The 14,587-nt window shown below is 35.0% G+C and overlaps 1 protein-coding gene across 1 annotated transcript in view; it reads right to left on the bottom strand.

Annotated features, from left to right (window-relative positions):
* LOC149563779 (phototropin-2-like) overlaps positions 1-14,587 on the bottom strand; it is a 411,881-nt gene that overhangs the window by 15,517 nt on the left and 381,777 nt on the right. Inside the window, exon 22 of the mRNA XM_089826907.1 lies at positions 8,232-8,372. Within this exon, the coding sequence (XP_089683033.1) occupies positions 8,232-8,372 (141 nt within the window). The remainder of the gene's footprint in view (positions 1-8,231; positions 8,373-14,587) is intronic.

The raw sequence follows: 14,587 nt of genomic DNA, 5'->3' as shown, positions 1-14,587 counted from the left end.
ATATTTCATGAGCATTGTAATTTTCATTGCAATTAAGAAGATAATAGTTGCTGGTGTCATTTAAGCAATTTAATATCATTATTTATCAGCTAGTTAGTTTGCATACCAACTGTTTGTAAAAATGCCAGTTGGCTGTAGGTGTTCATTTCTCATGCTTAGATCATATATATGCACTGAATATTGTCAAAATTAGTAGCACACTCATGTTAGGTCATTGTGTAGTCCATTGTAGTCTTCTAGCACAAGATTCTCATTGATGCAAATTGAAGAAAAAGTCATTTGAAGCTAGCTGAAATACTATATCAATCATACGTCCCTTGCATGTGAATTGTTTGACAAAATTTTTTGAGCTTTCATCAGCATTTTTTGAGAGCAGATTTGAGGAGGATTATTACAGTGGTATCAGAGCTTGCTTGCAAAGTGTTTGACGAAATGTCAAACAACTGAAGTATAAAGATTTTTGGTGTTTGAAGAAGTTATAACCTATTGGGGTTATTACAGTGGTATCAGAGCTATAAGTCCTGCCATCCTATAGAGGTCTTATAGGGAATTTGGAATAGCCAGATAGAGAGAAAAATGTTTCACAAAATGAATGCCGGTCAAGATTAGGGAAAGGAAAGATTCTTACAATTATTAGACACCTTAGCACAGGGACAATGATCAGCAGAGCAAAGAGCACAGGAACAGAGTCAGAGATTTGAGCTTATGATGCAGATGATGGCTTGTCAAATGGGGTTGAATGCTAATATGGGTGGAGGAAATAATCAGAATGGTAATAATCAGGATGGGGCACATAATGGAGGCGAACAAGTTGGGAACAATTTCAGTCATGCACCCCAGCAAACTAGGACAGTGAGTTCGCGGCCCATGATTCCCTTATTTCCTCCTAGACTTGCGATTTCAGTCTGCTCTTAACCTCCTTTCCAAATGTGAATTTCGTTTTACTATCAGCTCTCTGAGATTGGCATTTTGACTACCTTCCATACCTGCAACCTTTTATTGGAGTGAGTCGCCTTCCATTTCTCCTCTCTTCATTCGATGGCACCTGGTTTTTCTTACTGCATATCTTCTTCAAATCACCACAATGGAAAGATACTGGGGCTACGTCCAGTTATTGCCAATACTCTTAAGGTTTTTTGTCTTTAAGAAGTTCGAGTCACATTCAAGCAACCAGAAATTAAATGAGCATTCAATGTCAATATTCTTGTGTGTTAATCCCACTACAAACACGTGCATATATAGCCTCAGAATAAGGGAAAGTACAAAGTACAAAGAATGTGGGATTAAATGACATTTTCGTCATGTAGTCACTTAAAGCTATTATAAAGTAAATAATTTTAAAAACATTAAAGTGACTTAGCTCTGCTTCATTTAATAAAGTTCTGGAATAAATTAAATTAAATTCCTCATTGTGATTGGAGAGCATCCTACGTGAAATTGCTATTAATCTATCCAGATGTAGAGATAGATTAATTTTGTCGCCCAGAACTAAAATCAAGAAGGGTACATGACAGTGAATCAGTTACTACAAAAACAAATCTAAGATCCCTTAAGATGTCACTACAATACAAAAACTCTATTGAAACTGAAATACTATTGTAACTTGTTTAACATAGGAAATCTTGGTTTACACTAAGAATTACTATCAGTCGGTAGCACTAAAATAATCACTTGTTAAGATGTTTAGCATGTTTAACCTTAATTAACTTAGTTGCATAAATCAAATAACATGAACACAAGAGACACCAAGATTTAACGTGGAAACCCAATTTGGGAAAACCACTAATTACAACTAGTTACTGTTTTCCACTCTTCTAAAGTGAGCCCTGTTAGGAGCCAGCTTTGTTAAAGGTTACAAAACACACTATTATGTGTGACCCTATTAAAGGATTTAATTCACCCTATTAGGAGTGGCCTTGTTAAATGTCTTTAGACACTTCAATCTAGAAACGCCACCTTGTTAGAGGATTTACAAAATAGTTGTTAGGCTAACTCTGTTAAGAGATTTGATTCATTGCTACAATTATTAGAGAGTAACAATGATTTGACCTGATTGCTGATGCAACTGGCTTTGCTGATTTCAAATCTCAGTTCTAGCTTGAATACTTGATCCTCCTTGATCAAATTTATCTTTGCAACTTAGTCAACACTAGATACTCTATTATCCTTCAAATTCGCTTCCTTTATTCATCTTCTTTTCTTCCACTTGTTCCACTTCTTCAAACCTCAACTTGACCTTATATTTATATGATTTACCTTGTCAAGTCAGCTTGAATACACTTTCAAACAAATAATATTCATCCCTTGAGTCAGCTAGAACTAACCAACAAAACTATCAGATCCAATATGCTGATACAAAAAAATCCTTCGTTAGCCGACCCAACTCAGTCAACACTAACTCGGAAAAGACTTTCCTTCAGTGTAATGTCCCCTTTTTAGCATTCACGACATGATGTTGTTGTTAGCCTATTTCCCCACGGTCCCATAGGCTAATCAGGACATTAAAGGGACTTAGAGACCATTTGGCCTAGATAGTTTCAGTTGCAAGTCTTTCTGAGGGGTTTTGAGGCAACTTTAGGCATACTTACTATTTATAGTAAGTCATCTTGGATATGGTCAGACATCCAGTGGCAGCGGTATGTCGATGGTAATTGTTTAAAATCGACAAGAAGACTTGTTTATCATTGATAAGATTTGTTAGGCATTGATAAAGCTATTTTATAAAGTTAAATTTAAATATTTAACTTTATTAATGCATAGACTATAGTTTGTGAAAAATATTTAAATTAAAAGAGTCCCCTTTATTTTATAACACATTGGACACATAAGTTACATAAAGGGAGTTATGTTTTATCCCACATTGAGAAAACGAAGGATTGAGCTCTTGTGAGAACACTATAAAAGAAATGGAAGAGCTTCTTTTTAGCATGCTTGGAAATATCAAAGAAATTGGGTAATATTCTGAAGATTATATCTCAATAGTTTGAAGGACGAAATCCCTTCAAGCTGAAAATCTTGACGCTATTGAAAGATATGGTCTTGAGATTCAACATGGTAACAGCAAGTTCTTGTCGCGCGGTACTGTAGCAACGAGTTACTGTAGCAGTCGGAATCACTGTAGCAACCCGAATTACTGTAGCAGCGAGTTACTATAGCAGCCCGAATCATTCTAGTGCAGTACTGTAGCAGGGAGTTACTATAGCAATCCAAAATCACTGTAGCACGGTACTGTAGCAGCAAGTTACTGTTGCAGTCCGGATCACTGTAGCTGCAAGTTACTGTAGCAATTTCAGAACTATTAACACTGCTATAACCGCACTCGGTATGGACCATCATTGAATTTTATAGTTGATATAATGCGTTGAGTTTAATGAGAAGATATGATTGTTATGGTAGTTGTAATTTCCTGATAATCTGAAACAAGAAATAAATGAATGGTCATTGTTATTAGTTGCATATGGTTATATGTTGCCTCCTATTTGCATCTCATAGGAAACACAGACAATCTTGAGAAACCATTGATCAACATCAAGCTGAAAACTATAAGAAATTTGGTTGCAAGACAATTGTTTGACAAAATTACAAGAAGAAATAGACATTAAAAATAACAGAACAAGGCAAGTTGTTACATTTAGACTTCTTTTGGTAACCAAGTGAGCTTGGTTAACACTGGTTCCATGCCAACTTTCCTTTAGTAACTAAGTGAACTCAGTTAACACTGTTTACCTGCAAACTTTCCTAGAATGCCCAACATACACAGGAAACCTCCTTCAATGGTCGAGTGAGTTCAATTGACACTAATTTCTTGGTAAAGACTTGACATTTGTGTAACATCAAAGACAACATACAATTAAATAATTATATTCAACAATCTCCATCTTTGGCATTGATGGCAACACAACATATCATGATACAATTTTTTTTTTTGAGCAGAAATAGAAGGATAATATCCCTAGTTTCATTTTAATTCTCATCCACGAGAAATCCATCTATCAATGTGAACTCCCTCTGACATCAATCTCTCTGATTTCTCTGACTGTAATTTCTCCTTCTGGTAGCAAACTCTCCTCTTTGACATCTAACTCAAAATTTCTGATTTCTAATATGAGAAACTCTCTCTTTGACATCTTATGCCAAAGACAACAATCAATGTATTTTTCATGTACCTGATGTATTGATTCATATGCAATCTGCTCTATCAATATTGCGTCAACTTGACTGATCTTCAAAATTCTCTGTTGATGCATCACTAAACATTATTTGGTGAGATTCAAATAGGGGAACGACCCCTAGCTTACCTCTTAGATACAAAAATGCATCGTTAGGTAATGGCTTGGTGAGTATGTCTACAATTTGTTATTTTGTATTTACATATTCCAATCTCACCTGCTTATCTTGCACCAATTCTCTCAAGAAATGATATTTTATTACAATGTGTTTGGTCTTAGTATGCATCACTAGATTCTTGGATATGCTGATTGCATTGGTGTTATCACAAAAGATAACACTTGGGTCCTTGATCTCCTTCGTCATAATTGACAATAGTTATTTGAACCAAACAATGTTGGAACAATTAACTACTACTGCAACATATTCTTCTTCTACTATAGATTGAGAGATACAATTCTGCTTCTTGCTTGTCTAAAATACTAGCCATTTTCCAAGAAACAATGCTCCAACACTAGTGCTCTTCTTGTCATCAACACTTCCTACCCAATCAGCATTAGTGAATGCTTTCAATTCAAAATGCCTCATTTCTTATACCACAAACCATAATCTTCAGTACCTTTTAGATATCTCATGATTCTTTCAACTGCCATCATATGATTTTCTTTAGGATTAGTAGAGATTATTGCCACCATACCAACTGCTAATGCAATATCAGGTCTCGTGTGCACTACATACTGAAGTTTTCCAATCATTGATCTATATGCAGTCTAGTCTACCTCCTTGGAATCATCATTTTTGGAAAGCTTATGTTCAGTAGCCATAGGTGTTCCAATTGGTCTAAAATCTTCCATTCCAAATTTCTTCAATATCTCCTTGATGTATTTTGATTGAGTAATGTAGATACCATCCTTCATCTGTTGAATTTGCAAGCCAACAAAGAATCTAATCTCTCCAAACATTGACATTTCAAATTCTTTACTGATTTCCACAGAAAAAGATTTACACAAGTCATCATTTCCAGTAAATAATGCCACAAAGATTTCTGCCAACACTATCTTCTTATCTGGTCCTTCTTTGATGTATAGGTTGCTGTTATCATTAGTCCTTTGAAAACCAATCTTTATGAGATAATTATGTAATCTTTCATACTAGGCTATGGGGGCTTGTTTGAAACCATACAGAGCTTTGTGTAATTTGGAAACCATATCCCTTTTGTTAGGATCTATAAAACCTTCTGGTTGCTCAATGTAGACTTCCTCTTCTAAGATTCCATTCAAGAATTTTGATTTCACATCCATTTGATATACTTTGAATCCTTTGTGTGCTGCATATGCAAGTAGTGTTCTAACACCTTCTAGTCTCGCAACAAGAGCAAAAGTCTTTCTATAATCAATACCTTCTTCTTGAGCATAACCCTTGCATACTAACCTTGCTTTGTTTCTTGAAGCTTCTCCATTTTCAATTTGACGATTTTTGCACATGATCATATCAAGTTTCGTTAGGCTTGGAATGCCTCTAACCCTTTTATTCTTGCTTATGTTGACTAGGTTAGATTATGTCTCCCAATATTGGCACCTATCTCCATAAAACACTTAATTAGATTATATAAAACCTTAATTAAATTATTTAAAACATTACATCTCACTAGGCACTAAAATAAAGTCACTATATGAAAACAATTTAAAATCACTTTAATCCTCTTTATGTTGTCATATCCTAAATTCATTTAATATAATTACTATTAGTAAAGTTAAACTTGATTTAACCTTAATAATTTACCTTAAATCATTAAACCCTTGATAATTTCCAATATAAAATCAAGGAAAAATCCATTCACTTTCCAAATATAGATAGAATGCCAATTGACCACCTTAGTGACTTACAAAAAGCAGTATGAGAAAACATCCAAGTGACTTGCTAAAAATAATACGCGTGAATCAATAAACACCAAAAGGTCAAATATAGAGCTGTAGAACAACCTTATAAGTGTCCCTTCATCACCATGTTATCCTACGAGGACCAAAGTCATAGGTTAACTTCTAGAAAACATTGATGCCTTTAAAGGGGGAGATTACACAAGATTTGCAATAGAGGAAATTGATTTTGTAGATTAAATGATCATGATTCATCATTAGCCCGTTACTTCCTTAGACTTATTGGTGTTTGGGGAAACACCCCAATGGCAACTTGAGGCAATGTCCCTATTAGGTTCTCAAGGCAGTGTTCCTCATGGGGTTCAAGGGGAACACCCTTGGCACATTCCTTGTCACAATGTAGGGTGGGGTCAAGGGGTAGAGCCCCCACCACCAAGCCCAAATGAGGACGTTCAAAACCACGCAGCCCTTGGTGCACACCATTTTCATAATTTATTTTGTAAATACTAGATGGGAATGCTATAAACCAAACAAGCATTGAAAGGTTGAATTTTGTTTTTAAAACTAAATGGGCAAGTTTGGCAAGTTTAATAGACTTGACAATTTTGGCAAGTATGGGTAGTCAAGTCTCCTAGACACATTAAGGGTCACTCACCTTAGGACTTGCCAATTCTAGGAGAGTTGTGGTGAGTCTTGTGACATTGGAACTGATTAAGCATTCACATGTATTGAATACCATGTTTGGGGTATGAAATGAAGAACAAAATCAATTTAGAAATTTTTAACATTTGCATAAAGATTTTAAGGAGTAAGAAATCAACCATAGTTGTTGTACTTACATCTTAGTTTGAGGTGTATAAAGTTCTTCAAACAAACCTAAAATTTGTGAGAAAACAAGAAAGAAAAAAATTGTGTTAATAATCTTTTAATATAATTTTGATAGAATATCCCTGATTTTCATGGATCACCTTAACACTTGGAGTGCCTAGTGAATTTTCTGATTGGAGGATTTGTGGGAATGAAAGACACTAGCTAAATGGCTATTTTTATGGCAGAATCAGCATTTGAAAATAATAGTTTCATAAACAAAGGGTTATTCCCATTTAACTTCATTTCTAACAGTAGTTATCTACAAAGCACTTGCCCAAACTTATATTAGCAAGAATTTGACTATATTAATCACTGTTGGGTTCTTGGTGAACTTAAGGCTTTTATGCATCTCCTATTGCATTTCCTATCATTTGTAGAAATTATTACTATCCATATTTGCTTGGTATTGGAGTAGGTAAACTCAGTAGGAACCACACTTTGGAAAGTTTAGTTAAAACACAAGTACCAACTTCCACTAAAAAGCTTCAAATTCATGAATAGAGACCCTCTCCTTTAGACTTCAAAGGCTCCAACATGTGGTTTCATGGCTTATTTTAGGGCTCATCTACAAATATGTAATTCAATTTTTCTTATAAACACCATTATCTTGTACAATTTCAAAGGCTGAGCTATTTAACATGTCAACGTGATAATGTCAGCTTCATGCTTTCTTTTCTAATTAAGAAGTTAAATGTATTTTCAACTTCCTTATCTTTAAATCTTCTCTACAGTATATTTTATTAATATTATAGCTATACATATAGTCAGCTAGACAACATAGATATTATCCAAAACTTGCTTGAAAGTGCGAATAAACCCATTCTAATAAAATAGAGAAAAACTCCCTTTCTAGATAAGTAGTGAAATGTACAGTCCTTTCCTGCTTCAATATCTTTAGATTTTCACCACTTTACAGTTAGTTTTATTCAAATTACAATTGTACATAATGTAAGCTTGATATCATTGCTATCCTTCAAAACTTTATTGAAAGTCCACATAGTCCCTTCCAGGCCATTTTGGTGTACTAATTACACACTCATCGTATTAGAGTTTCTTTTAGAAACATTTTTGAGTTCAAAATTAAAAGGAATTTTTTTCAATTGGCCTATTCAAGAATGTTTGTCTGATTCTAAAGATTATGATATAAACATATAATTTAAATTGTATTTCGACTGCACACAGACACAAACGCAAATACACACAGACACACACACATATACATGTGTATATAGCTTGCACAAAGACATTCATATAAAATCTTGCATTAAAATGATTTTAATTAATAGAAATTACTGATCAAATACTCTAGCAAAATACCATGCAACGAATGAGGGCCCAATGAATCCCACGAAAGAAAGGATGTTCCTTGATTTCACTTGCACCTTTACTTGAGCCTAGTCTATTTGCAGGATCCCTATGCAGCAACCCCCGTATTAATTGTCTCACAGCCAAGCTTGCCTGTATATAGAACAAATATTAGGAAGTAAAATCAATTAATAGAAACTAACATTACCATACAAAATTAAAGTGTCATTAATCTATGTAGTAAGATTTTTTTTCGTGAACAGAATAGGCATGTTATTAAATATATTTTATTTACTCAACACTACCACAATGTGAGATTTATGTCTCCAAACCTCTCAAATGTACCCCTTCAAACATTTTTTGATTAACTAGGAGTTACCATATGTTATTATTGCTCTTTGAAATATAGGTGCTTCAGCTAAGGAACAAATATGTGCATATATTTCTTCTATATATGGTTAAAAAATCATTTGATTTAAATTGGAATAACAAGAAAGATGGTATTCAACTAAAACATTTCTATCGCATATTTGAGTTATTTAGCTGCCTGCAAAATAATGATGTTATTATTTGCAATATTCTTAAAAACTTTGTGAGACTGTGCCTACAACATTATTGATAAATCAAATAATTTATATCATTGATTTCATTTCATCATTTTAGTGACTAAGAAAACAAATCAATCTTAAGCGGAGACCTATAGGCAGCGATAAAAAAGTTGGAAAATAAAATATTCCCATTCAATCTCATCCATAAAGTATATTTTATAAAATCTTCTCTTTTTCCTATTCTTTTATTTTGGGACTTGTACAATTTTCTGAAAGATTCCTGATGGATGCCCTTGCTGATCTGCTGTAGTTTTTAAATTAATAAACTATATTTTCCTGTGATTTCTTTGATGGTCTTTGAGAATAGACAGAAGTTGCAGAAGGTTTTGTTTTTTGTTTTGTGTTTTTTGATAGTTTTCACAATAGTAATGAATAATAAATAATAAACATGAGAGGAGACTGAAAATAAATAAGAGCATAGAGCCAAATCAGAATTGCTATAAATCGTACCAGGCAGATTTCTGATTTATAAAGCCAAATAATATATCCAATGCAGTTCCAAGGAGCTTACATCCAACAATGATGCCAAACTGCTACAAATGGCAGCCCTAAGACTGCAAGGAATCACGTCCTAGTTGAAAGAATCAATCTGCGACGCTGAAACCATAAATCTCCAACCTGAATCCACAATAAAGAATGGCGTACTCTATCCCTGATAGCAACACACACTATCTGATAAATCCAATACCAATAACTGCTGAGGGCTACGTCCCAGCCAATCCAAAACCTGGGGTTTGCGTCCCAGATGAAGAATTGCTCTCTCAGAGCCAATTCACAAAAACAAGTTTTTCAATATGCAAAAGATAATAAGAAATTAGGGCTCCATCTCCTTATATCCCCTTCCAATTGTAAATTGAAACCTAAAGGGAAATTACATTTTTCCCTTTAAATAAAATATAATAAAATAACATTTTCCCAATTAAAGTCGTCCATGCTATAGGAAAAACATTAATTTATTAAAATTCCATAGTTGAAGGCACCAAAAAGTCTACAGATAGTAAAAATCATGTATAATAATTCGAGACCTTTCCAACGAGCTATAACACATAGGTGTACCTGATCAGCTGAAGCCAAAATCCCCTTATTACTCCAAAATGGTAATATTATTAACCTTATTTTAATTTATTTAATCACCAACTTAGGAAATATTTAAATATATTAAAATATTTCCCAAATGGTCCCAAAAGACCCAAAATGACCAATCAAACATGAATCTGACCTTGTCACCTGTCTGTGACTGATGCCGAACAAGATGGGTCAACTGGCAGTCCATCCCTAAAATCTAGGGATGCTCCTAAAAAGTAGGAGACAACCCCAATCAACCAAAATTGAGTCCCAATGACTCTCCCCTACTGTGTGCACCTCTAAGAGAACTGTCACTGAACTGGGAGTTCCTCCTAAAAAATAGGAATGCCTCCTAAAAAATAGGAGATGCACTCTAAGTTTCTAAAACGTTCGCCGAGGTCTCCAAATGCTTCCTAGACCACTCCTAGTCAATCCCTACAAATTAGGAATCCCTCATAAATTGTAGAAAACTATTGTCTACTGCTCCAAACTACTTGGGAAGCTCATGCATGACTCTCAAAGCCCCTGGGTTGGTTCCCTCTACGCTCTGTTGGCCTAAGGGAACCAGATAATAGATCAACCCTGCTAGAAATGTTGTCACTAAGGAAGGGCAGAAATTGGGGACATGAAATTTTCACATGATACAAGATATATGTAAGCTATGAAGATGGGATCATTAACAAGCAAAATTTCAGTAAATTTCTTAATGTTCATGTCATGCATTACCTATCTATATCTTATAACAGTTTCTAGTTTGTATCTTTTATGGTGATGCAAAGCAATGTAGATGTATAGTAAACTGCACTTTAAATAAAAAGGAAACTCCTTATAAAATAAACGTTAAGCTAAAATTGGGCAATATGTACTTACAATTTACACTCTTTACAACTCTTTTTTGGGAGTGGCTCACATTCAAGCTAAAAAAAGTAAATTTTATCTTTGCTATTTTCTTAGAGTTAAAGGCTAAGGCACTCTTTCAACACTAGGATTTTCATTTTAAAACATATGCTATAACTACATACATACATTTTTAAATAAAAACAAAGATTATGTTGGGTAATTACATACACAGTAGAATATGTTACAAACTAGTTTAAAATATCGTTATTGGCAACTTATTGCCGGGGCAAAAAATAATATCGAGAAATACTGGAGATATGTTGGAACTTCTCAAGAAAATATCAGGACATTAAAATCTGTTTTTCCAATAAAAAAATTGATTTTTTAATCTTGTGGAACCTTCTTTCTCCTCTTTGCCCTTTCTCTCCTTTGGGCCATGCCTACCTGACTTCTCAAGAAAATGTGCTTTTCCCTTTTCTGGGCCATGCCTACCTATAACAGACCTGTGGGCAATAAGTTTGCTTTTTAGCAGGATAAAACAGAGAAATATCACTGGTATTTAACCAAGTTCTCTACGGTAACTTATCCACAATAAATTGACATTACTTCTTGAGAGCCAAAAGATATTGAGATAAGTAGACTTATCGCAGATATATCTACGATATTTTGAACTTTGTAGCAAAACATAGACAAGAGTGCTAGTTTGGGTGTAATTCATTTTAACTTACATTGAAACCTTCTTATATCAAAGCTTAATCGTTCCTTTTCTCTCTGCTTGAAGCACAATTTAATTGGTCACATTTCTATTTTCTGGTCACTTGATTTTAAAAAAAACTACACTGCCAACTTTATTTTCTTGCAAAAGCTATTCATTATTACTGTCTACCTTCTTTTGAAGGAGTAGATGGAAAACGACACATAGGAGAATTTTTAGTTTGAAAAATACACTGTAAACACAATTTTCCTTATTTGCCATCACATTGACATTCTTTACTCATCTTCTTATGCTGTCCAAATTTTGTGCAATTTCTTTATATTAGTTGCATATTTTGGACACTGACTAGATCTCTACTTCCAATTTTTTCTTCTCATGCTTTGCCTTATGTAGAGAAATTTAATCAACTTGACATCAGATCACCCATAAAAAAACCAATGTTGAGAACTGCATCCAGTTTTCCTTCCTCATAGGTGTGATTCACTTAATGACAAAACAAGCTGATCAAATGGCTAAGCATATGGGTCACATTTTGGTTTGAATGTCTATGTTTTATGCATGTTTTATGAAGTTGTTCACCACTTATATTGGGTGCAAATTATAGCTTACAATTCCTCTTCATAGCGGCTGACTTCTGTCTAACTAGCTGTGATTTACTTGACTCAAATGATTGCTTGTCTTTATTGTTTCCTAAACACTGAAAACAACTCATATCTTGAGCATGATTTTCTTAATTATATCTGCTACGCTTGCTTGAGCTGGTGGAATTTCAAGGACATTAGCACTCTACAAGTGTGGTTCATAGACTTTGTTTACTATCTCTTCATCTGCCAATATAGTTTTTATTAGATCTAGTAAAACATATTCATCTTTCATATTGGAAAAAATATAATCACAAATTAATTTACAACAATGCATTAGCATGAAAACATGACCAAGAAATCCCATGTCTTCTAGGGAGCTTGACTTGACATACAATTGACGAATTGATGCCACAAATGGTTCTAAAGTAGTTAAAACTGTTAAGATTGTTGATCAGATTTAACTAAGTGAATTTTATTTCTATTTATAAATTATTGATAATAGTTATCAATCTATAATATATAGAATTCAGTAATATCAGAGTGTAAGTCTGATTGCAGACTGTTCTGTATAGTGTATTTGTTTTAACTACAAAAGATATAACACTTGAAGGCTTGTATTTTATGTGTTCGTTGTGTTAACCCTTTTGGTATGCAGCATATATAAATATGTGTGGGAACATGTCCATGATATGACATGACTCCACGTGAAGTCACATTTCTCCATGGACATAGCTCCACGACCCATCTTTTAACAACCATGATAATCAAGAACTCCCAATAACACCGCTCAGCATGTAATTGGTCAAGTTAGAATGTAATTTGCAATCGGTAAATATTAATTGAAGTGATCAAATATGTAGTAATAATAATAATATCTATTCATTTATCTATTTATATATATTATAGAAGAATATTGATTGCTTCAGAAAAATACAACTATTTAATTCTCAATTTAAACATACATTTATATATGTAAATACTTGCGCATATAATAAATAATCATTCTTTTATTATATCTAAGAATTATTTGCATAGTAATCAGTTATCCGACTGAAGCTACACATGATTAACACTTCCTCTAAGCTACGGAGGATAAAACAATAATAGTATCAGTTATAATGACAAGCCCACATATATCTTTGATCATAAGATATCTATCATTGGTAGAAACTGTGTCAGCTGATGGAGTGATTGTCGTCGGTGTTTCTGTAGCCGATGGGATGATTGTCGTTGGTGTTTCTGTAGCCGACGGGATGATTGTTGTCGGTGTTTTTGTAGCCGACGGGATGATAGCCGACGGAGTGATTGTCCTCGGTGTTTCTGTAGCTGACGGGATGATTGTCGTTGATGTTTCTGTAGCCGACGGGGTGATTGTCGTCGGTGTTTCTGTATTTTGTAGCCGACGGGTAAATAGTTTGTAGTGGACATAATGTTTGTGGCCGACGAACTCCTTCGGGAATGTTCGGTGGATAGTATTTATATCCCGTCTGGGATCATTGTAAATCATCATTCATCTTATCTTATGAAGCATAATGTAATGTTCTGGCATATGTGAATATAATAAAAGGAGTTTGTTGTTCGTGTTCCATTGTCTGTATGCGTTCATTTATTTTACCCGTATGGTAAACATTTGGCGCCGTTGCCCTATGAACCTGGAAGTTGGGAGGAATGAAGATTAATGCCAAATCAACTTAACAAGGATCGAAATAAGGTCAAGGGAAAAGATGGAATCCATACTGCGCAAGAGAATTTAATTTTGGCACAGCAAGCCGAACATCGAAGGAGATTCCAGAAGATTGCCGACAGAAACGGGAGCATAGAAGACTTGTTGGAGGAAACTCAGCAACGGGTGGAATTGGTGGAAGAAGCACGGGAGGAGTTTTTGAATTTGTGTTCGCCGAAGGAAGAGAATCCAGATGGAAGAGCATTGACTCGCATGGCTCGGAGTGCCGACGGAGCAAGAGCGTGGAGTGAACTCTTCGTCTAGGATATACTTCTGCAGGAGACAACTTCAGAACACCCTTCTTCACCAAGGTTCGCAGCTGTTGAGTCTGCCGGTGTGGGAGTGCAGTCCGCTGGTGTGGGAGACCAGTCCACATATGTGGGAGTGCAGTCTGCCGGTGTGGGAGATCAGTCCGCCGGTGTGGGAGTGCAGACCGCCGGTGTGGGAGTGCAGACCATCGGTGTGGGATTGAACAGCGCCAGTATTGTAGGACTGAGCAACGCCTGTTTACAGAAACCAATTGTGATGGCGGGACCAAAAGAAAAACTGCCGAAGTTCAATGGCGATGGTACGGCCGATCCCATTCGACATTGCAAAACATGTGAAATGATCAGGAAGGCAAATGGGATAACTGATGAAGACGACTGGATGAGGCAATTTCTGACCACCCTACGGGGCGTAGCAATTGATTGGTTTACTGATACAGATCCACAAAAGCTAAACAGTTGGGATAACATTAAAAAGGAGTTTTTGGCAGAATTTAAACTGTTGCGGGATGATAATGAAATTGTAGCAGAGATCTTCAATACTAAGTAGGGGAAGAACGAAACCGT

The sequence above is a fragment of the Cupressus sempervirens genome, chromosome 4, assembly GCF_028749045.1.
Source record: "Cupressus sempervirens isolate cs-2001-9-10 chromosome 4, ASM2874904v1, whole genome shotgun sequence".
NCBI lineage: Eukaryota > Viridiplantae > Streptophyta > Pinopsida > Cupressales > Cupressaceae > Cupressus > Cupressus sempervirens.
The sequence above is the reverse complement of the archived record's forward strand: the minus strand, read 5'-3'. Positions and strand labels throughout refer to the sequence as shown.